This window comes from Zingiber officinale, chromosome 6A (genome assembly GCF_018446385.1).
Source record: "Zingiber officinale cultivar Zhangliang chromosome 6A, Zo_v1.1, whole genome shotgun sequence".
Lineage (NCBI taxonomy): Eukaryota > Viridiplantae > Streptophyta > Magnoliopsida > Zingiberales > Zingiberaceae > Zingiber > Zingiber officinale.
In genome coordinates, this window is record NC_055997.1 from 108,930,473 (window position 1) to 108,955,174 (window position 24,702).

At 37.6% G+C, this 24,702-nt stretch overlaps 1 protein-coding gene across 4 annotated transcripts; it reads right to left on the minus strand.

Moving 5' to 3' along the window:
- Positions 1-605: 605 nt before the first annotated feature.
- LOC121997363 lies at positions 606-21,800 on the minus strand. 4 transcript variants are annotated; one of them, XM_042551734.1, is made up of 9 exons: positions 21,521-21,800; positions 19,519-19,579; positions 18,297-18,373; positions 6,119-6,174; positions 4,513-5,454; positions 2,034-2,153; positions 1,349-1,642; positions 1,195-1,251; positions 606-1,045 (listed from the first exon to the last, which is right to left on the minus strand). In XM_042551734.1, exons 3-9 carry the CDS (start codon positions 18,328-18,330, stop codon positions 875-877), a joined length of 1,674 nt encoding a protein of 557 aa, XP_042407668.1. In that variant the 5' UTR covers positions 18,331-18,373; positions 19,519-19,579; positions 21,521-21,800; the 3' UTR covers positions 606-874. The 4 variants fall into 4 exon arrangements, with proteins under 4 accessions (XP_042407668.1, XP_042407666.1, XP_042407667.1 ...); XM_042551732.1 differs by having other exon boundaries at positions 18,225-18,373; XM_042551733.1 differs by lacking the exon at positions 19,519-19,579.
- Between the last annotated feature and the right edge of the window lie 2,902 nt (positions 21,801-24,702).

Genomic DNA, 24,702 nt, shown 5'->3' on the forward strand with positions numbered 1-24,702 from the left:
AAATGGTAGCCTCTGTATCATCAATTGCAATCCATGGAGGTGAAAGTTTAAGTGCCATGGTGCCAAATAGCTCATGTCAGGTTAGATTACATGCCAAAGCTGTTCAAACAAAGCCAGGAGGGTTGAGTAATTCAGCCGTATACAACTCACAACACTCGAACAGAAATCCAACCATGTCTGAGCTAACAATCCGGCTTGAGTCTCCAATCTGTTCTTGAGTCGTCAAGTCACCGGTCTCTAATGTATCTCTTGTAATATTTATGCAAGTCTGGTGAACATTTCTGTCCACTCTACTTATTTTATACAAGGCATCATAGCATTATGTACTAATTTAGTCTTACACGGTGACTGAATTGGTAAATGAATAAAACATTTTAGGTTAATTATTTTAACATGCCAATTCTCTCACAATTGATAACTGGTACAGAAGGAAATTATATCCTAAGCATGGTAAAGTGTAAATAATTGTCGGCTAAGCCATCATTGAGTCTCACATAATTGAGTAGTGGTGCATGATTTTAGATTGAGTGGTATCTCATAAAGTGAAGATTGTGAAGGCTAAACTGTTAGAAATATTTTAATTAAATGCCCATCCCAAATCCGGATGAAAAAAAAATAAAAATGCTCTATAAATAGATCCATTACACCTCTTTGAGTAGCACAAGTTGTACAAGTGTTCATTGAATCAATTCTGAGTGAATTCTTTGGCGGGTTGCCTTCAGTTGATGATTGTTTAAACTCAAGCGGAAGCTAGATGATCCTGGCTTGCCTGCCACGCATAAACCGTGTTAACTCTACATAATCTACATATGATACAGGAGTGACTAAATGGCACTACATTATACTAGTTTTAATTATTTATTTACAAAGTGCGTCACAAAAAACCAGATCCTTCTTCATGAACGCCTGCTCTGCCTTCATTGTCTGTAGATTTCTTGGTCCCGAGTTTTAGACCAGCCTGAGCATGGAGTTCTGCTAATTCCCTCACCTGAGATAGAATGGGTGTCGGTATTGGTACTGAAGTATATTTCCGGGAGTTCCTTTCCTGCAAGAAATGAAAGGTGAAATGATCAGCAGTTACTTTCCCTTATATTATGTTGTAAATTCAATCACCTTTGGTTCTTCCATGGAACGACTACATTACATGTGACAATCTGCTAACAGATACCATGACAAAGCAATTTGGATACTCACCCCCTTTTCAATTGAGCACTGTGATAAGCTAGCTCTTAGTAGGTTCCTCCATTTGTCCTTCAAAAAGATAGCAAATAGGTTTACTAACAAAATTGCAGAAAATATTTTGTTTTGAAAGAATTCTTGGGTCCGAGGAACATCTGAAATAACTTACTTTAAGGTCGACAGGGGTCCGATAAGAATACGAGGCAAATGCAAGTCTTCTAATCTCAGACCATCTTCCAGCGCCATATTTAGCCACTCCATCAACTAGCTTCTGGACCTCACACAGAGTCCAAGCCCTGTGATGCTTCCTCCTTTCACTAGACTTCGGTTCTGCTGGCTGCGTGTTAGCATTAACTGGAAAAGAGTTGCCATGGTCATCTAACTTTCCATGTTCTACATCCGTCTTTTCTTCACAGTTGAATGTGCCATTATCCACTTTCATGTCTTCCTCAGCAATGGAACTCTGGCATTGGACAATGAATAAACCTTATTCATTAAATACAATGACATGATGTTGAGGTGTATATGTTGAGACCAATAGAAGATGCCCAGGACAAATGCCGAATGAAATGAGAAAATTCTACTACATTTTCATAGTGTAGATGGGTTTGGGAAGGACGGATGGAGGTCAAATGATATCATGTGCAGCACAAATCGGGATTTATTCATGACATTGATGAATCTGAACAGAAACATAGAACTAAAAATTTAACACACAAGACCAAATATACAAAAATTTATCTAAAGGGCAAGGATAATATCCTTCTAAATCTACAGCTGTCTTTTATGGTGTTAAAATGTAAAAGGGTTTACATGTCTCGGCAGAAATAAGAGTAAAAAAATCAATAATGTACCTGGACTGCAACAGAACTAAGTTCCCTTGATCTGCTTCCACTCCCACTCCCACTTTCTTCTTGAACAGGAGTCATAGTAGATGCTTCTACCGTGGGACAAAGACCACTGGACTGGTACTTCTGCAAATAGATATACATTGAAAGGGTTATTTTTAGATTAAAAAAAATCAAGCAGGTAAACCCAATGACGGTAATGCAACTATGTTAAAACAGCATATTCTCACTGAAATATTAAATATTGTACTTTACTCAAATGTCAGTTTGGTGCCATTCTGAAATGTGATAGTGCAGTATAATGAAACAAATAGGCTAAAGCACACGTGGGATTAAGCAATGGCAGTCATCTTAGTTTTTAGTAGTTAAACCTCCAAGCCAACAATTAAGACACAAAATGAGCCAAATCCATTTATGGTTGACTGAAGGTTTAACACGTACACAAATATCAAAAAAAGATAAATTCATGTTATCTAATAAATCATGTTTTCAGTTGTTCAGGACTCGCAAACAACATATCACTAACAAACAATATATTTGTTTTCCTTAAAACAAGGTCCTATGCTAAAAGGTTACAAAAGAAAAACAAGTGTTGGTGCCCGAGTGTTGATGTCCTACACAGGTATGTAGGAGGCAGACAAAAATTCTAGTATTTGAGGTTCTATGCATAACCAAACACAAGCATGGCATTTCACGTGATTTAGGACCTTCTCCTGTATGAAAGTTCACGCATTCAATGTGTATATATCACAAATTTTGAGCCTACTCAACATGTAACAAGTAGCAATGCTAGCTTCTAGGACCTAACTATGAATAGGCTAATAAGAGTTTACATAGACACTCGCAAGCAATGAAACATGATCTGGGATCTTGAAATTGATGGCTAAGCACTGTATTATTTATTGCCAAGCGTTCAAAACTTTAGATACCTTATGTAGGTGTAAATTTATTTCAATGCATTTTTCTATTCATTATGTGAGGGAATAAACTAACTTTTATAGATTTTTTATTTGGGTCTCACACATCTTAATAAGAAACAAGGTTCAAAGCTAAATAAACCGTCAACGATTACTCATATATTCATAGTTAGGAGACAAGAACCCTGGTGAGGAAATTGAAAAGAAAAGATGAAGGTCCTGATCAGTGAACAAATCTGACATTTGCAGCAGTTTCTATTCATTATGTGAGGGAGTAAACTAACTTTTATAGATTTTTTATTTGGGTCTCACACATCTTAATAAGAAACAAGGTTCCAAGCTAAATAAACCGTCAACAATTACTCACATATTCATAGTTAGGAGACGAGAACCCTGGTGAGGAAATTGAAAAGAAAAGATGAAGGTCCTGATCAGTGAACAAATCTGACATTTGTAGCAGTTCTAGGTTTATCCTATACTAACATGAAATGTTTTGCACCAAAGGGCATGGAGAAGCTAACTTTTCAATTATTGGATAAATCTCAAGCACAACTTACATACTCAAAAGCTGACCTCCAAGACATTCGTGCCATTTGGGATTTGAACCCTTGTCCTCTTATTCCACTTAGTGCTTTACCACTGCACCATGCCCGTGAGGGCATGGAGAATCTAACTTATTCCTAGTAACTTTGGTGGCCCTAAATTCCTAATGGTATTGATGCAGCACCATAATCAAGTCGTCAAACCACACAGAAAACTTAGATAAAATTGACGAAGATATCTCACTAAACAAAATATTACTGACAACTACTTTCATAAAGTCAATATTAACTAAAGTAGGAAAGAAATGCCACTAATTGGAAGTTTGGAACCACAATAATCCTAATAATATTAACAAATAAAAAGAACTTCTTTGGAGCTAAAAGATATCCATTAATCTCTAAGTAAATTAAAATTATTCCTACCAAATTAAAAGTTGGCAAACTTCATTACTTCAATTAGGATAACTGCCAAAATTAATTAAAATTTTAAAATTCTAATTAAAATTAATTCCTAGTTTGCATCATTAAGCCCTACAAAGGTAAACTCTTCATACAGATTGTGAGCATCTTCAATTAGGTAATCCTTTCCAATGTCAATGTGTAAGGATCAATAACAAATTCGCATATTGCATTAGTCAAAGTATCTGTGAAATCCAAAGACAACCTGCATGTTCAGAAGGCTTCTGATACTGTATTTGAGAAACATTGGAAGACATTTCTACTATGCAATCTAATTTATATAGAATGAACACTGGAGTAAATTTGTTGATTTAAATTTTATTCACCAAAACAAAGAAAAAGTGTACAAACAAATAATGGTAAATTTTGTAGGAAAAAAAATGCATCCACGTATGCTAATCTCAAACAGTTTGGCTAATATGGGTTGATGATGTTGGTGATCTGCATCTATATAGTAATCTGAATTAACTGCCTATATTTAGAAATCAATTTTTTTATGAGCATTAGGAAGTAACATTGGGACATCATAAAATTGAAGAATATAATTTTAACAAATAATTTACATACCATAAAAACTGAGAAATCCTTTCTTGGTCTACATCTTCTGGCTCTAAGTACAAATGGAACCTGAAACTTGAATCCTGCAGGAGGTATATATCTTGCAGAAAATATTCTGTTAGGGAAATCAACATCACCAATAGCCCATGATGATTTTGAAGGGGAATAAACACGTTCTAGATTTTTTGAGCAAGAGTATGATTTAACAGCACATTCCATATCCTCATGCTCTGAGAGTTCTTCAATATACCGCTTTGTGGGCTTCCTCATCCGTTTGACAACAAACTTCTCTATCTGATAATAATCATCTTTTGAATTATCTTTTGAGGAAGGTGTTTTCAGTCTCTTAGCAGACACTTGTTCATCTGAAATTGCACCTATCATACTAGTTTCTAATTTTTTAGGACTGGCATTTATTACATGCATGTCTAAAGAGGATCCAGATCCGGCTTGAGTTGGCTGTAGCTTTCTATTTTCTTCCTCATTGAGAACTATTTTGTTGTCTTTGATAACAAAATCAGTATCTGGAACATGAGAGGAATTAGTTAACCCCATCGCTATCCGCCGTTTCAGCCATAACTTATCTTTCACGGAAGTCTGGCGCCCAAAGGTAGCTCTAAAAGCTTCCTGTAATTCTCTTATTGAGAAATTATCCAGGCGGATCTCTCCACTTAAAATAGAAAAATCTGGCAATGAGATAGTGCAAGACTTGGGAACAGATGATTTACTACTAGCTTCATCCTTATTTGTTGCCTTAGAACATCTTTGAGCAATTCCCACTTCAACAATATGGATGGTACTGAGTTCCAGAGAACTTGGAATTCCTTCATTAGATGCATTCTCAGGCTGAAGCTTGTCAATACAAGATGAAATGTTAGATCTCCCAGATATCTGATCCTCTACGACCATCCTCGTGGGAGAAGAATTAAGAGATTTGCCCGACATCTCTTCCTGTTGAATGTTTGTAAGATATCCTTTATATGATAGTACAGAGTAAAATTACCAACTTATTGAAAACAAACATTAACTACATTCATTAGTAAAAGTTATGAATAGTTCTCGATCATAAAGTTCCTAAAACCCAAACTGAAGCTACTGTCTTTATGTCAATTCAAATTCTGATAGTTCCTGGATAACAATGAAACGATTAACATAAGTTACATTATTTTCAAACCAACTTCTGAGAAACACAGGAAGAGAGAAGGCAATCAATCTGATTCATGATTCAACTTTCACTTAATTATTCATTGAATTCACTAATGTTCCATATGCATTCTTACAAGTCTAAGAAGCAATTGATTACATGTACAGTCAAAAATCAAAATGTATTACCATGTTGAGATATCTGCAGAGCAAGAGGTCATGTATCTAAAAATAGATGAGTATCTAAAAACGTTTAAGCATAGATATACCCATGTATTGTAACTTGTAAGATTAAGAGTGGAAACTTTCTGAAACCATAATATCTGCATGAAAATCTCATCCCCCAACAACTCGATGAGGCACAAAAGATCAAACCAAGTGATACTTTCAATTTCATTAGTCTACAACAAAATAAAATGCGAAAGTGATCTGTGTTATCATTTCATTCTGCATAGCAACAACAAATACACACCTCAATCCCAGCATGTGACTTTCTTGAATCATCAGCCTTCTCAGATTGAAGTAGATCTAAAACACATTGCCATTAGACATACACTTCAATAATAAAAACTTCACGTACTGAGGAATGATAACTTCAGGCATTACATAAGCAGACAGTGAATGTATTCCACAAACAATATCAAATACTAAAAGCTATAAGCCAAAATTCATTCAAACCAAACAATAAGTAAAACTTCAGCATCTGTAGATCAACAAGCCTAAGAGTCCATATGAGAATGGAATCAAAAAATTTTGGTACCCCTGAGTTTGTAACTGAAATTAAGGGTGCATTTCATGAAGTAGGCATCGCATTCCCAATCCTTGTAAATATATCACCTTATTCAAGTTCAATATATTTACATGTAATAGCCCAACAATGTGCTATGTTAAAAAAAAAAGGGCAGCCCGGTGCACGAAACTCCCGCCATGCGGGGTCCCGGGGAAGGATCCATTGTATGCAGCCTTACCCTGTTTTTTGCAAGAGACTGTTTCCAGGATTCGAACCCGTGACCTTTTGGTCACATGGCAATAACTTTACCGTTGAGCCAAGGCTCCCCTTCTAACGTGCTATGTTATATAATTTTTTTTTAAAAAAAAGATGTTTATTTTTATAGTTTGACCGAAATTATTATGTTTCCAATGATAGGATATCCTCCTTATATACAAAGATAAATCCCTTAAAATTAGGGATGTGATAAGTATGAGCTAATTACAATCCATCTAGGAAATAAATTACAAAATAAATCCCTACAAAATAGGGATAAAATAACAAGTTGCCTAGTTTGAATTTCAACACTCTCCCTCAAGCTAGGTGATAAATGCTCTCTAAACCCATAATCAACCTCAGTTCGGTGATACTGGATATGAATAGTGTCTTTGTCGTGTTTTGAAGGCACATGGTGAAGCATGATGTCTTTCTTTTCAATCTTCTTGCTAATGAAATGTATGTCAATTTCACATGTTTGGTACAGACTGATTGTCACACATAATTTGAAGTGGATCTCTTATTTTTAGCATGAGTTCCGTTAGAATCCATTGTAACCAAATTCCCTAACAAATGTCCAATGTCAAAGCTCGAAATTCAATCTCAGCACTACTTCGAGCAACAACTGTTTGTTTTTTACTATGCCAAGTGACCAAATTTCCATACGATATCCAGAAGTAGATCTTCGGTCACTAGGTGAACCTGCCTAGTTAGCATCAGTGTAAACCTCCAAGGTTCATTTTTTTGTCTTTCTAAACATGAGTCTTTTTCCTGTGTCCCTTTTTAGATATCTCAATATTCGAATTACAATATCCATGTGATCAAATGATGGATTTCCCATAAATTGGCAAACAAAACTTATATATAGACGAGTGTGAGTTCGGTAGATAAGTTTGCCTACCAATCGTTGATATCGGCCTTTATCAACTTCCATTTCATCCGTCCGAGACCTTAATTTGGTATTAGGATCTATAGGTATATCAACTAGCTTACATCCACTCAACCTAATTTCTTGTAGTAGGTCAAAAACATACTTTCTTTAAGACATAAAGATTTCTTTGTGACTTCTAGCAACCTCCATTGATTTCAAACTCCTTAGATAGGAGTGACTTGACCCTTTTGATTTCTGGTTCATGGTTTCTTGTGACGACAATGTCACAACATATACAGTTAGTACCGAGATTTTCTCACCTGAAAAATGTTTCACAAATAGCGTGTGATAAGCATAAGACTAGGAGTAGTCATCTCTTTTAAGAACTTTAGCAAATTTGTCAAACCAAGCTCTAAGTGATTGTTTGAGCTCACACAAGGCTCTGCTTAGTTTGTAGACTTTTCCTTTTGTACTGTCTGTCTCAAATCCTATTGAGATATCCATGTAAACTTCTACCACAAGATCTCAATTTAGAAAGGCGTTCTTCACATCTAGTTGAATCAAAGGCCAATCTAAGTTAGCAACAATAGACAGTAACACCCGAATGGTATTGAGTTTTGCAACTGGTACAAAGGTATCCTGATAGTCAATCCTATAGGATTGGGTGTAATCTTTTGTCACCAGTTGACCCTTATATCTATTTATGCTTCCATTTGCGTTCTGCATGACGGGAAAAATCCACTTATATCCCACAGTTCTTTTTCCTTGAGGTAGCTGAAATAGTGTCAAAGTCTCATTCTTTTCCAAGGCTATGTATTCTCTAGGATTGCCTTGTGCCATTCAAGAACTTTTAGAGCTTCATACACAGAACTAGGAATACTGATCTTATCAAGTGATGTCACAAATGCTTGCTACCTTGGAGATAAACATGAGTAGAACATATAGTTGTGCATCGGAAGAAAAGTACAAGATCTAGTACCTTTTTCTGTGCAAAAGGCTAGTCCAATGTGGGATGAAATGGTTCTATTAGATCCTGCTGTTTTTCAGGTTCAACTTAGCCTCGAGTTGACTCATGATACGGTTGAGTTTCATGTAAAGACGCTAGATTTTTTCTCCTCACATAGACTTTTACTGTGTCATGGGAAGGTGGTGTGTTCTTTTGTGGTTTCGAGATAGGTGGCACATATGATTGTGATAATACTGGAGAGAAAGGAATTAATGGAGGGTTGAGTGATAATGATGGTCAAATTGAGGAAGGACTCGATTCTAGAAGGGACTCTCGATCCCAATCCCAATGCTACAATTCAATTTTGTTCTCCCCTAAATTATAGTATTGGAGTAGCATGGAATGTATTCAAAGGTGACATCAATAGAATGATAAAATTTCTGAGTGACAGGAGAGAAGCACTTATAATCCTTTCTGTTGGTTGAATATCCCAAGAAAATGCACTTAAGTGCGCATGAATCAAACTTTCCCCGATATTGAGAGTGGATGTGGACAAAAGCAATGCATCCAAAGAGTTTGAGAGGAATGTTGTTGACAAGTCTGAGTGTGTGGGATACAAGTTTTGTAAAACCTGAAATGGAGGGTTGAACATCAAGCCCTAGAAGGTAGATGATTAAAAAGATAGGTAGCTCTTAGGGCTGCTTCCCCCCAAAATTTGATTGGAGTGTGAACTTGGAAGAGTAAGGAGCGGGCAACCTCAAGTATATGAAAATTTTTTCATTCAGCTACACATTTTTATTAAAGTGTATCAACACATGAACTTTGTTGGACTATGTCATTGAATTGGAGATAGGAGCTAAGGCTGGAATTAAAGAAGTCTTTGACATTATCTGTTTTGAGAATTTGTCTGTCAACCTGGAATTGGGTCATGATCATGGCATGAAAATTCTGAAAGATTTGTGTGGTCTCAGATTTTTCTTTCATAAGAAAAGTCCAACACAACCTTGTGTGATCATCAACAAAAAGTAAGAACCATCTAGAGTTGGTAAGACTTGGATTTTTGAATGGTCACCCAATGTCCCCATGAATAAGAGAGAACGGTTGTATTGGTTGATATTGACAGGGCGCATAAATGTGTTTGGTATGTTTAGCATATGGCGTAGGAAAGGAACTTCGGGTGCGACATTCAAATTAGAGGTTGCGGAGAAAGCGTAGGAGGGGGATTCGCCAACAAAGAAGAGCCGCCTCTAGGTTTAAACGAAAATAAACTTTATTCAAATCAAAACCAAACTTATTATTCATTGTTTTTACAAAAGCTCTAACCCTTATTTAAATAACCTAAAAATAAGAAAAAGTCGCAATGAAAAAAAGAAAAAGTAAAAGAAAACTAATCCTTAAAATAAATATAAAAAATCTAAACTAACTTTTAGAAAAGAAAACTAATCCTAAAAAATTTATAACAAATAAAAGAAAAGGTTAAAAGACTAAATCTAGAGTTTTAGCTATCCGGTTAGCTAAGTTCGTCTCGTCCAGACTCTGAATAGAGTGCAACCATGTCAGGAGACCATGAGCTAATCATCTTCCTTATAAATAGCCATGACTGCTCTTCTTCAAAACCCAAAAGGGAGATTGGTAGCTTCATTTTCTTCTCGACATAGCTCGAAGGTGAAGATAGCCGATGAAATGAGATGATTATGTTCCTAGATGCTCCAGCATTATACGCCCCAAGTTGAAAAAAAACTCGTCCTCGAGTTCAAAATATACTAGCCCATGAGGAAGATTAGTTGGTATCAACTCGGCAAAAACTCCCAGCAACTGTTGCACTTTTGTTGGTAAATCAGGATATATGTCTATTGCATTGTTCTTGGAAGGTGGCAAAGCATAGACCATGCATCCATACTCTATCTCATCTAACAACTCATCTACTTTAACATCAGTTCGTGTTGTTGAGGTATCTTGCAACAAAGGGGATTTCTCATTCTCTATGGAAACAGAAGCTACATCCTCATCTTTGGATTTGTTAGTGGCATCTAAACTTTGCATTTTCCTTTCATTCGTGTTAGACTCCTTGTTGATGGTTTCAGTAACAGAACTCAGTGGTAGGTGGGTCCTTGCCGTCATTTGGTGGATCTTCAAGAATAAAACAATGTCGAATAGCAAGCTGAATGCTAGGCATGCCATCTATCATGGCTCGATGAGAATTGCGGCAAAGAGTTTAGGACATCATCAAGTTCAACAATGCTAGGTACGAATACTGCTAGTGCCTGTAGGTGCAGCAGAGACCGGCAATAGGGGGGTGAATTGCCTGCAATAGAAATTATACCCTCCTCGGATTTTCAACTCAACAAGATGCAATAGCTATAAAGTAATAAACAGTAAGACTTAACAAAAATGAAAAGGAACTCAGGAGTTAACCTGGTTACAACCAAGAGGGTTGTTAATCCAGGGCAATGAAAGAACACACTAAAAAGAACTCCTTTGCTGAAGGCGGAGAAGCCTTTTACACTTAGAGAGCACAGAACTATTGCTTCGAGAATGAGAGTACAGAGTTGATAAAAATCGTTGTTTTCGATGTAGTATAAAGCTACCCGAGACCCTCTTTATATAGGGGTTCTCGAGCTTATCAGATCACCTGATCCTTCGGGATCAGGTTTGACTCGAGAGGGATCGGTCGACCGATCCCCAGGTTCGGTCGACCGAACTTGCTGTACCTGCCAAGCTTTCCATCCAGGTACAGTCTCTGTTGATCGAGCTCAGGTTCGGTCGACCGATCCTTTTGTTCGGTCGACCAATCGGCCAACGGTCTTCCTCTGCGCGGGCCCGATGAAAGCGCTCGACTCAGTCTCTGGATAATCTTGGGTTCGGTCGCCGATCAAGAGGTTCGGTCGACCGATCAGTCCTCCAACGACTGGCTTGCTGACGTGGCTTCTGACGTGTCACCAGCGGTTGGTCTTCTGAGGATTAGTGTTCGGTCGACCGAACCGTTGACAAGTCAACTCCAGTTGACTTGCTCCGGTTCGGCTCCTTGGGTGATTGCGGCCCACCGGAATAGGGCTTACCCGAACCCAATTCCCGGCCTTCTCCTCGAGCAGGCTTCCGTCCGGCTTCTCGTCCCTCGAACGCCGCGCACGTTCTTCTCGCTCCACCGGAGTACTCTTCCGCAGCTCTCTCGTCCTTCGGACGCACCGAGCCCGTCGGCTCCCTTCCCGTGCCGTCCTTCTCGTCAGCTGCGTCTTCCGCTCGACTTCCTGTGCCCCTAAGTTCCTGCACACTCAGACACAGGGGTCAGACAAACCGCAGGACCTAACTAACTTGGTTGATCACATAAAAACTACCACGGGGTCCAACAGTGCCATCATAGGGTTTTAGCTTCTTCATGGAAATTTTTAGCATTATAAGTATTTCCATCCACCATAATATCTGTCTTTTTGGGCTTGAAGCGGTGGGATATGGGGCAGGGGCCATCCTGCTTGATGGAAAAGCGAAGGAGATATTTAAATTAAAATAAAATAACTTACGACCTTTAAGATCTCGGACACTACGATTACGGTGTGAGACTTCCTCAGCTGGAACCTATCTATCACGGCCTCGACCATGCACCTCACTATCTTCAACATCTTGTGCCGCGAGAGGCTGTGATAACTCTGTGACTTGTCTCTGTAGTTCTTCGATGAGCTCATAGAATATGCTTCGATCCTGGTGCAGACTTCCTTAGTCGGAACCTATCTTTCACGACCACGACCTCGACTACGATGATCATCCATGGATCTAAAGCTCTGATGCCAACTGACGCAGGGAATGAACTCCGAGTACAACGTTCGACTTAGAGGTTTTAAAGAAAGTGTAGGAAGTGGGGATTCGCCAACAAAGAGGAACCGCCTCTAGGTTTAAACGAAAATAAACTTTATTCAAATCAAAATCAAATTTATCATTCATTGTTTTTACAAGAACCATAACCCTTGTTTAAATAACCTAAAAAATAAGAAAAAGTCGCAATGGAAAAAAAAAAGTAAAAGAAAACTAATCCTTAAAAATAAATATAAAAAATCTAAACTAACTTTTAGAAAAAAAAAACTAATCCTAATAAAAATTTATAACAAATAAAAGAAAAAGTTAAAAGACCAAATCTAAAGTTTCACTATCCAGTTACCCAATTCCGTCTCGTCTGCACTCCGAATAGAGTGCAATCATGTTAGGAGACCACGAGCTAATCATGTTCCTTGTAAATAGCCTCGATTGTCCTTCTTCAAGACCCAAAAGGGAGGCTAATAGCCTCATTTTCTTCTCGTCATAGCTCGATAGAGAAGATAGCCGATGATATGAGATGATTGTGTGCCTAGATGCTCCAGCATCAGCATACTAACATAAGAAATTAGGACTTTTATTGACAAATAATGAAGGGAAAAGATGTTTTAAGTACATGACATTTAGATGTCTTAATCGATAGTGTCACATTATAATTTCACTTTCATTATTGGATAGACTGCTAAACCTAAAAGTATGGATTGGATGATAGTTAAGCTTAGTAGACTGGTTAGATGTAGGAGAGGCTTCAAAAAGGTAAAGCCCTGCACAAAGTTTAGCACTGACAATCATCTTCCCAGTACTCAAGTCCTAAAAAACACAACAATCACCAAAGAACTTAGTTTCAGAGTTAAGGTCTCGGTTGAGTCTACCAACTAACACAAGATTACAAGCAAGTACAGGCACATAAAGCACACAATTGAGATTGATATTATTTGAAATTTTATTGTTCCTGTACAGACCACTTTGGTATAGGTGCCATTTGCTATGCGCACCATTAGATGTTTGTCACATAATATAATGTTGAGAATAACATTTTGTTACCTGTCATTTAGATGCTCCTGAATCAATGATCCAAGAGGAGGACTTGCTAGTGTGCATTGCCATAGGATTGCTCGTCGACAAGTTGGAATTTGAACTCTTAAACAAATTGTTGAAATAACTCTTTGGAGAAAGAACTCACAAATTTTGAATTTTCAACAGACGCATGATGTGCCTTTGCCTCTCGGCTAGGAGGCTTCCAATCGATTGACTTTCCATGGAGTTGCTAGCATTGTTCTTTGAGATGGCCCGATTTTCGACAATGATCGCACCAAGGCCTGTTCTTCCGTGGTCAACTATCACATGCATGTCGAGGCTCGCTGATGCTGCAGTTTGTGGACTGACTTTGAGCTACTAACGCACTAGAATTAGCAGAGGATCCTTGCCTAGATTCAGGAACTCTAAGATATAGGACTGTCAATCATTATTCGCTTGCGACTCTCCTCTCAGCGCACTTCTACAAATGCTTCCCTAAGGCTAGGTAGCGGCTTGGTGCCGAGAATTCTACTTCGCACTTCGTCAAGCGACTTATCGAGCCCACTTAAGAACTTGAAGACATGCTTTCTCCACAATCTTCCAATAGCAATTTCTGTTCTCTGTACGCTTCTATTCGATAGTTTTGAACATGTCTAGTGGTTTCCAATACTGATTAAGTGAGCTGTAGTAAGTTGTCACTCTAGACTCCCCTTGTTGGAGACTTTGCAAAGTGCTCTCCACATGAAATAACTCATAGTGTTATCACAGCTTGAGTAGATTTCCCAGACAGACTCGCAAATATTGCTGACATAGGTACATAGCAAAAAAATTTCACCAATCTCCTCCTCCATCAAGTTGATCAGCCACGACATCACTAAGTTATTCTCAGCCCTCCAAAAGCGATGCTCTAGAGTTTTAGAATTTGGTTCTAGAATAAGCCAGTTAGATAGTCATCTTTGCCCCTTCCACTCACGAACATCATCATGGAATAGAACCATTGAAGATAATTGTGGCCATTGAATCTGAGTGGTGATGGGAAGGAGACTGTCTTATGGAGAAGAAGGCATGATGCGTTACATGTCAGAGGAAGTTCTTGCCGTATCTTGCACTGAAAAATCAGAGTCAGCAATGATCCTGTCACACTTGGAAGTCAGTTGCTCTGTTTGTTGTCGATGACATCGGAAAGGAGGTCAACGTTGCTGCGCGGGAAGAACCAGCAATCGTGCGGCTTTATCTCGCGACTGGAGGAAGAACCAACAGCTAGGGATTCTACGGCTAGGGTTTCTACTCCGATACCATGTAGTTTGACAAAAATTATTATGTTTCCATTGATAGGTTATCGTCCTTATATACAAAGATAAACCCCTTAAAATTAGGGATGTGATAAGCATGAGCTATTTACAATCCATCTAGAAACTAGATTGCAAAATAAATGAATTTCAATAATGTTCATCAACTTTCAAGTATGGCCTAAAGATAGTTGGAAAACGGGCAGCCCCACGAAGCTTCTACCAATGCAGAGTCCCAAGGAAGGATCTATTGTATGTAATCTTATCCTACTTTGCAAGAGGATATTTCCGAAACTCGAACTCGTGACTAGGTGCCTTTATAATTAACATAAATGAGGGAAAAGCCTTAGAAATGTTTAATGTATTTTAGCAAAAAAGTGTCTAGAGGTCCCAACAACATTTAGTGATACAAATTTCTTTGGAAAATCAAATTTGGCATAAATTGTTGGAACATACTAAGAATAATCTTCCATAAGGTTATATGTTAAAGACCTATTAGTAGCGAGTATTAAAAATTTGCAAGATTTAAAGAAATGCCACCAATGTTGGATCTAGAATGATCAAAGCGTGGAACCTATCCATATACCTAACAAAGGGGCATTCAACGATTGAATTATTAACACCCAATGATCGAATTATTAACACCCAACACACAAAGGAGCAACTTAGAGTGATAGGATTAAAACCAATTACTTTTACCTGGAAAATAAATTTGAATGAGTATGCAAATTTGAGATATCTCAAGTACTGAATTAGTTGTTTCCTCTTCATAGTGAACATTGCATTACTAGTAATTGACATTAAATGCTGTTCCTTAACAGTATTTTGTGAGTAGAACATGGTCAACATGATGGCAACATGAGAAGCGACAACTAAATGTTAGTTCAAAATTTAATTTGCTGAAAAACAACTTAATAACTTTAGAGCAATATCAGTCATCTAAAACCTTGAACCAGAACAACTTGATAATTCTAGCTCAGTGTCAAAGAACCTAAAACTTTCAACTAGAATGGATTGCTCAACTTCATTATCTAAACCAGACTCATGATCGCATGATTTCATAAACTTACCGAGTACCGCCACCCTAGATAGCCATTCTCATTTCCCCTTTTCGAAGCAATAATTCTTGTTGTGTTAAAAAATAATTGACTAATAACTAACAAAGATAGAAGGTACGATAAATAAGTTAACTATGAAGGCAATTTCAGGTGAAGATCAAACTTAAGAATAAAACAAAACTTTGTTGAGAGATGAAAAGAATATAAAGTGCAAAACAAGGTTTAAGGTGTCAAACTGGTCGGCATGGGAGGAATTTTCCATTCCACCCGCTAACCAACACTTCAAATATTTGTGAACCACGCAATATACAGCATGGCATGTGAAGGTGATGGACGAAGATCGCACTAGCGAAAACCCATGGGCATTTGCAAGACACAAAGGTTTAACAATGAGACTTCTTCATGTATGCCTTTATTTGTCTTTCTGCCTCTTCCACAACCTTTGCCCGCCTCTTCCTCTGCCTTCATTCTCCTCTTACTTCGCATTTGTCCACTCAACTATGTTTGCCCACACTTCGCCCCCTCGCACTGTCTCCATTCATGACAACATCTTCGACCCCAATGTCATCCACACCCGCTTCGACAGCATCGAGAAAGCCTTTGACCATGGTCCTCAGATCCTTATCACCTGTGTCAGCGTGTTCGACTCAAAGTACCCCACCCTAGCGAACCCATCCATGGAGGACTCCAACCGTGCATTTGCCATTAACTGCAGGGAAACCATCCACTGTAGCAGGGAGGTTATCTCTCCCTCAGCAACAGCCTGTCCTGCAGTATCATGACATTTTAGTTGGCACCAGCGAGGCTTTTGCCACCAAGGTATGGAGTGTGCACAGCGTCGAACACTGCAGTGGAGACCATGAGCATCTAAAACAATAAATTTGTTTGGGTGGGTTTTACACATTGATGAGCATACAATTCTGGAATTTATGGAACAATTAAATTAAGCATCTATACTGTGCGTCGTTTGAAGCCACAAGCCAGCAGCCATTGGCAACTATAAGTGCTAGTTTGTTTAAAGTTCTCAAAATTTTCATTTTCTGCTTTCAATTTTAGCATAACACTTTTCAAATTTTTTTCCCTTTTGTTTGGAAAACTGTTTTCCAGAAATTGAGCAGAAATTTTTGAGAACCAAATGCAGTTTTTTATCATCTTAAAAGTTCAAACTCAAATATATAATTTCTCAACTATCTTTCCATTTACATTTGAATTTGATTAAAAAATTGAAATATTGCTGTTCTATTTCAGGAAAAAGGAATTCAATCATTAGAACTTTGTTCTGGAATTCAGGCAGTTATGGTCAGAAGATTTCTAGACATGTAGGAAGAATGCCTCATGAATTTATTTCCCTTTCTAGACTGTGTTTCTCAGCATCAAGTTCATCTGGGGAAGTGTGGCAACGGAACTAGCTAGGGACTCAAGGAGGAAAAGACATTCCAATGCTCATTCAACTGTGAAGAGAACATCTTTTATTATTTTAGTTGCCTTTAGGAACAAAAAAAATTCTGTTCCATGAGCTGATAACCTGAGTTTTTGTAGTCAAAATACAGATCAAAAACAATGGGATGAAACAGTTGTATTGGTTTTGGGAAGAAGAACAAGGATATTATACTCATTTTTCTCTTTCCTTCAGAGTTCGAGCAATTTTGACCGTTAGTTCTAGCCAATCCACACTTTCTTGATCACTTCAATGAGTTAAACTCATACTGACTCATGGCTTATCATGTGAAGGCTAGGAATTTTTGCTAGGTTTTGATAAGAGTAGCATCATATATGCGAGTAAAGAAGTTGCTCTGGCAGCAATAAAAAGTTAACACAGTTGTTAGTTCCCATTGTCCCATGTTAATTTGTGTCATATGTTTCTCTTTAGAAGATATCCTACGCACGGAACACTACAGCTTGAACCAAATTTATCCAATGTATATAGAAAAACTGAATACTTTTTCATGCTAGTAACAAAAAAAGGATAAATACATGAAATATTTACTGATATGACTAGTTTCGCTGCAAAAAGTTATCGCAAGGAAACTTGGTAGTGCCGTATGTAAAATCCATGCTCGATGTCTACAAGCTTGTAATAAAGGCATTCCCCAGTTACACTAGTAGTTCACCTAGCAATGTTAAGCATGAGATATTGCATGCCCTTGGTAACTAATGTACAAACATCTTGGTCTAAATAGTATATTTTCCATTTTTTCCATTAATTTTAAAGGATCGTAGGAATGTGTATACTCAAGCACAGATGATGTTTAGTGTGAAGATGTTTGATTAGAATAATAATTATACAAGTTATATAATTTAAAACATAATATAAATTATAATTACATAACTTATATAATTATAAGATATAATATAGGCATTAAAACAGTATTAGCACATGAAGATATGCCATATCTCATAAACCAAAATTCTGGTACAACTCCAGATTTTAAACCTTGGTGCAAAATGCACTTATACCCTGACAGTATTCAAAAGCATAATGCATGGGATAGTCAAAGAAGCTACTGAAAAACATTGTATACACTTCAGTGCATCATCGAACATGCATGACAGAGAGCTAAAATGTGATTCAGACATTATAGCCAAGGTGTTTCTAATGGCTCAATACCTTCTAAATCAGGCTTCTTGGTAGTAACCTCCCTACCATCATGGTTAATAATGACAACTGAAGCGAGCTCACCTTTTTCATCTTCAAGAAATTGCCCTACCTCCATAACCACATTATCAGTAGCAGAAATTAGCCTCCATCACTTAGACCTGAATGAGAAATAAGCAATAAGATAGAAAGTTATTATTTCATGTGTCAGTAAAACTTCACAAGGTAGATGACTAAGAACATGAAGCATCAAAGTTGAATTGTGAGCACTATATATAACTAATTGGAGGAATAGAGAAGAGTATCATCATTTTCTCTAAAATGGCATTACTATTAACTATAAAAATCTGTTCAACTCTAAACTTTGTATCTGTATATATGCCTTGGGTCAAATCACAGTCAATGTAAGTTCTTGGTATACCAACATGAACCATTGAAAAATTTGCAATTGTAAAGATATATTTGTGAAGCATAAGAAGCTGAACTATTTCTATGTGAATAGAAAAAAACAAAGCTGAGCTATTCAACCAGGAAATATTGATGAATATACCATAACAGGAGAAGGGTGGTTAAATGAAATGGAAATGACGTTCTAGAGTCTAATATGCCCCTTAGGCTAACCAGAAGATTGTATAATCTTGCGATATGGAATGCCATACTTTATAGTAATATTGAGAATTAAGAAACAAGACATACAAAAAGTTAATGCGGAAAAGATGAGAATGTTGAGATAGATGTGTGAAGTTATTGAGAAATATATAAAAAAATTGCAACCATCTAGGAGCAATTAGGCGTGTCTCCAATATATGATAATATGAGAACAATAAATTGAGATGGCATGGATATGTTCACAGGCAACAAATGAATATCATAGTAAGAGGAGTTTAGTTTAGTCAATTAGAATTCAAGATGTAAGAAAACTGTGGTAAATGTAATAAAAGTAATTAACTAATCTAAGTATTACTTGTGATATAGTCCTATATCAAGTTCAATGGAAGAATTAGATCATGAAACCATCCTAAATAGTTTGAATTTACACAGCTTCATAATAATGCAGATGAAGTTGGACTATATTAGATCAGTTGTGCTACTAGAAGATGTAAAAGCTTATTCTTAAATAGTTGTTCTACACAAATGACCACATCTAGTTTTAATGGTGACCTCGTCACTCGCACTCCAGAAAAGAAAAGGCCCAAAATGGCAGCATGATAGAAAAATCCATTATAAATCTTTTAAAATAAATAGGCACGTATAACATGTTGTATTCCCTCCACTATGGAGTAATTTATAAAAGATGCCCTCTCACCATCAAATATCTTCAATCTTGCAAATCTTGGTGGTCGCAACCTAAGTCAGCCTTCCACCTCCTAAAGAAACAAGTGAGTGTTTGAGTTTAAACTGTGTCTGACTTTTAAGAGAATGAAAAAACAAGAAACTCTAAAATTAAACTCAATGGTCTACTGATCTAACAATCTCAGCTCTCAAAATTGGTATGCAACTACAGTATGGTGCTCTCATTTAGTCAATCCATGCATCTAATACTATAAACAACCTACTATCCAATGAATGCAATGTACCACTAGATCCTTTGTGCTTGAATGAATACGCCTTGCACGAAATGGATAGATAATAAAGACCCCATGCTTAATTTTAATCATTAACTTAAAATTTGTCATGGGAAAGGGAGCCTTGGCTGAACAAGTTGCTGCTTGAGGTTTCGGGTTTGAATAGCAGAAAAAGTCTCTTGCAAAATACAAAGTAACGATGCGTACAATAGACCCAATGTGGTCCGACCCTTCCTCGAGACCCTGCATTGGCGAGAGCTTCATGCACCGGACTACTCTTTAACATAAAATTTGTCATGCATATTAGATTAATATGGTTGCTAGAGTTGTGGGCTTAATCCCACATTGTGAATTAAGGTTTATGGTTTTTTTGAGTCACATATATTTGTGCATGTTGAAGGAGGATTTTGGCACAATGTTAAAGTTGTTGCCATGTGACCGGAGGTCACCGGTTTGGTCATCGGTTCGAGTTATGGAAACAACCTCTTGAAAAGCCGGATAAGACTGCATACAATAAACCCCCCGAGACCCCGCATTGGTGGGAGCTTTGTGCACCAAGCTACCCTATTAAATATTTGTGTATGTTATGTAATCTTACTACAAAGTGTATATCAGAGCTTTGAATCACTGCTCATATGCAACTTTGCAAAAGAACTAATTACCAAAGTACCAATTGTTGTATGCGCCTATGCAACAGAGTGAACCATTATGTACTGCACCAGCACATGCTCGAAGAGCTATCTAGCTGCATTGTGCATGAGTGTTGTTTGGTGTGTGTACCACCAGTGTGCGTGAGCAACTCACACAACTAATCTGTATTGGTGCTATGTGTGAGTTGTGTTGTCTAAGTCACTAAATGGTTTTGCGTCATGTTTTATGGTAAGTCAGTAGCTGGGAACACGTGAAAACCTCTACTGCATGTTTGGCATAACCGTGGTGTTCGACTATTTGAAAATTGAGGCAGTAACACCACCACAATGCATCTTATTGTTGAAAATCAAAGAGGGCCTTAATGACCATAATAACAGTCAGTGGTTGATCAAATTAGGCAACTCGGCAAGTCCTCTTCATCATTCTAGTTGAGGCCTAATCTTTTCTTTTTCCCATAGTACGCCTAACTAGCATTTGATAGAAAGTTGCAGCTCATCTCAATCAAATAGATAAATCATTAATGTTTCATAATATGAAGCACTTTTTAATATTACTTCTGGTAAGTCAAATCATTGCTTTGTATTTGTATTTTGTCAAAAGAGATTGGTTCCCAGGCTAGTTGGGAAGCTAAATTATTCAGTTGCAACAAGGTACCACATTGTTTTTTTTTTTTCTTTTTTGTTAATGTAACTAATAGTTTAATTTCCTGAACTGCAATCTATCAACATGGTAAAGACAGGAAGTAGCGCTAAGGTCCTACATTCAAAATCCACCTTTACAAAATGGAGGCTTGATCTCATATATGTATATTTAAATACTAAGGGTCTTGATCTTCGGCCTTCCCCTTTCCTCAAAAAATAGATTTCTAGATGTGTTACTAGGGATCCTAAGATAAATCAAGAAGACCTAAAGATGTGGATAGCTGTACTGGATCATAGTATCACGGATTACCATTATGCAAATTAGGAAAACTCAGTGTGGTATAGGATTTCCACCACTATACACGGCGTTTTATCTGGTGGGAATAATGTATCAAGGAAAAACAAAAAAGGAAAAAAAAAAAAAGAGAAGAACTAGCATAAAAACACTGACTTAATTGAGACGAGCAGCTCAATATTGTCGGAGCTCAAGGAGGGGAGATGGCTCTGGTGCTCTCAGGCCGCTGGCGTCCGAGTTCGCGCGTCGGTGGAACGTCGCTATGGCGGTTGAGACTTGAGCGCCGGCAACCCCCAGCGACCTCCGGTGAGAGGAAGGAGTGAAGGTTGCTTCGGCGAGCGCGACGGCGTGAGGTGGGATCGTTTACCTCGTCGTGTAAAAAGGGAGACCGCTCTAATCCCTAAATATTTGTGATCTATCAAATCGAACTAGAATTTAGTTGGACTTATTTTATTTTTAAAATACACATAGACATGATAAAGCATTCATCGATTAATATTTGTTCTCAAAATATTAATGCATTAAAAATAATACCTCCATAAAAAATAATAATAATAATTTTTGGCTTTTCCCCATCAAGTAAAAAATTAATATTTAAATGTTCTAAATAGCAGCAATTGTAGCAATTGCTATAAAAAAGGGATTTTTAGATTATTAAAAGAGCACTCGTCCTGTAAAAATTATCAAATAATATTACATCAATAAAATAACTCTATACACTCCACCTTGATACTATTTTATAATAACAACATAACACCGTCTAAAAATTAGTTTATACATATTAATACCATATTTGGAATTGATTTATACAAAGTAGCATAATTTTGGTTTATAGTATGAGATAGATTATCAAACTGTCCATTTATACCGTCCATTAGATCTACGGAAAATAAAAGGGGTATACGAAATATTTTCTTATATATTTGAATTTTAATTATTTGAAACATGGTGCTCTTTAAACTATCATTTACTTGAATTAATGTTCCTCGTTATGTATAAATAAAGTATTTTTATTATAATTTTTTTTAATAGTGCACGGTAGAATATGCATTCTTAGTTTTCAAACAGACGGAATTCCAGCTTCTCTAGTTGTTTTAACTAAAAATCACTCTTTTGACGTGGTGCAATTAACTATAATTGTTTTTTTTTTATTAATTCAAGTATTCGGCCTCTGCGGTCCAATTAATTTTAGAGATGGGCAGCCTTCTCTCTTGTTCCGATTTGAGATTACTACTGAGTGAGTTATCGAAGAGCAACTGCAATGGAGAGATGTCCTAATGAGCTAATGATAAAGAAAGCTCTCAATTTCCTATAGCACTCGACAAGAGGTTATAATAGGGGACTTGGTTGAGTTCAGCATAACCATTTCGACACTTTAGGAGAAGGATGGTTGGAAGAAAATCTTTAAAAATACTAGAGTTTAGATGCATATGTGTGTATCTGTGCCCGCTGAAGCGGGCTTCCTTTTATATCTTCTCCCAAGAGAGGGCATGAACCCCATGTTTAAGTCACAGGGTTGCCATGAAAACTCTCATTTCCTTATCCATACCCTCGTCGTGCCACGTTTTTCGCTTATTTCAGCCTTCACGTTTCCCACATACATCCCGAGAAATATGGTGTGGGTCACGCTGAGAGGTTGAGGAGACTGAGTTGGAGAGGTCATGTGCAACAGAGCTTGAGGAGCCGGAAGGTGGCTGAGTTAGAAAGGTCTATGAGACCGAGCTGAAGAGGTCGGATGAGATCGTGTTGGACGAGTTGTGTGTGACAAAGTTTGGGGAGGCAGAAGGTGGCTAAGTTGGAGAGATCTGAGACCAAGCTGGAGAGGTCAGATGAGCCCACGCTAAGAGAGTCATGTGTGTTGGTACAATTTGCACTAATGGTCTAACTCAAATTTGATAAATGACAAATAAGTTAAGTTAGATATAATTGTGATCTAACCACTTTACCAAGTATGCAGAAGTTAACTATATAGGTCGACGGGTCGACCGAATATCTGATGAGAAGTCCAAATAGGTCGATGGGATGACCGAATATTTGATGAGAAGTCCAGATAGGTTGACGGACCGACCGGATATCTGGTGAAAAATCCAGCCAAGTCAACGGGACTACCAGATAGCTAGTATAAAGTCCAGCTAGGTTAATAGCCCGATCGGATAGTTGGTGCAAAGTCCAGATAGATCGACGGACCGACCGGATATCTAACAGGAAGTCCAGTTCAGTCTGAGGACCGGACAACTGGCAAACTGGTAAATAAAGGTAAGTTACTGGAGGAGAGTCACTAAGTGAGGACAGATCCCGGTTAAGGGGACAGTAGGCGTCGATCCATGTTAGGTCCATTTTGGATCCCTAATTTGAGACCTTGATTAGTTCCTGGTCCTGGGAGGACAGTGACTAATACTACTGCTCATTATTATTATGCTAACAGTTGTCTTGCAGGTCATTATTTATTTTATTGGGCTAGCATTGTTTTGCAGGATAAAGGAGAAAATTTGTCTTCGGATGAACAGTGTCTGAAGGCACCTTCAAACAATTGAAGGCGTCTTCATACTGTTCATGGAAGGTGCCTTCCATAGGATAAAATTTGGACATCGTCGTATATAAGAGCCAGACTGTTCAAGATAAACCTTATCCCATTGGAGGCGTCTTCCAAGGCTATGAAAATTGCCCTCAATGCCCTATATAAGGCAGTCTCGAGGAAACTTTAAAGAACAACACATATACGAGCTACTACACATCCATTTGAAGTTCCGACTGCTCTGGGCTCCTGCTATGACTCTGCTACGAAGTTGCTACACCTAACGACTACTCTGAGGACTTCTGATCGTGACCGACAGACCGACATTGACACATGAACAAGCTACTTCATTCCCTAAGTGTCAATAACATTTTTGTACTTAAATTCTGCAAATGGGAAGTGTAGTCTGTTGCACTTCTCCAATCTTCTTTGTACTCGATTTTCTCTTCCGAAGGTACCAGAAGAGGTTTTTAGTGGATTACCCATCGATAGGTCCGAGGGACCTGAGTCTTGGAATAGAAGTCGTCGAAGGCTCCGAACCAAGTAAAACCGCCTGTGTTTTCTTGTGTTATTTTTTTTTAAATTTCCGATGCGTATACTTTGATTTCAAAATGAGAAAACGAGTTTTAAAAAACCACGTGATTCATCCCCCCCTCTCATGTACATATCGATCCAACAAGTGATATCAGAGCAGATACCGCTATGAACAATCACCAATAAAGTAAAGGGGGTCCTTTTTTAAAAAAAGAAAAATTGTATATCATTTATGTTTAAAAATTATTCTTATGCCTTTCGTTTTTTCTCTCTAATTTTTTTTTTAAAA

Excerpts from the sequence above, each read along its gene's own strand:
- LOC121997363 (XM_042551731.1), bottom strand. The coding sequence starts at position 18,330 with ATGGAGGTAGGGCAATTTCTTGAAGATGAAAAAGGTGAGCTCGCTTCA. Across the intron at positions 5,455-6,118 it reads AGTCACATGCTGGGATTGAG|GAAGAGATGTCGGGCAAATC; the intron begins GTGTGTATTTGT and ends AACATTCAACAG. Across the intron at positions 1,252-1,348 it reads GGACCCCTGTCGACCTTAAA|GACAAATGGAGGAACCTACT; the intron begins GTAAGTTATTTC and ends ATCTTTTTGAAG.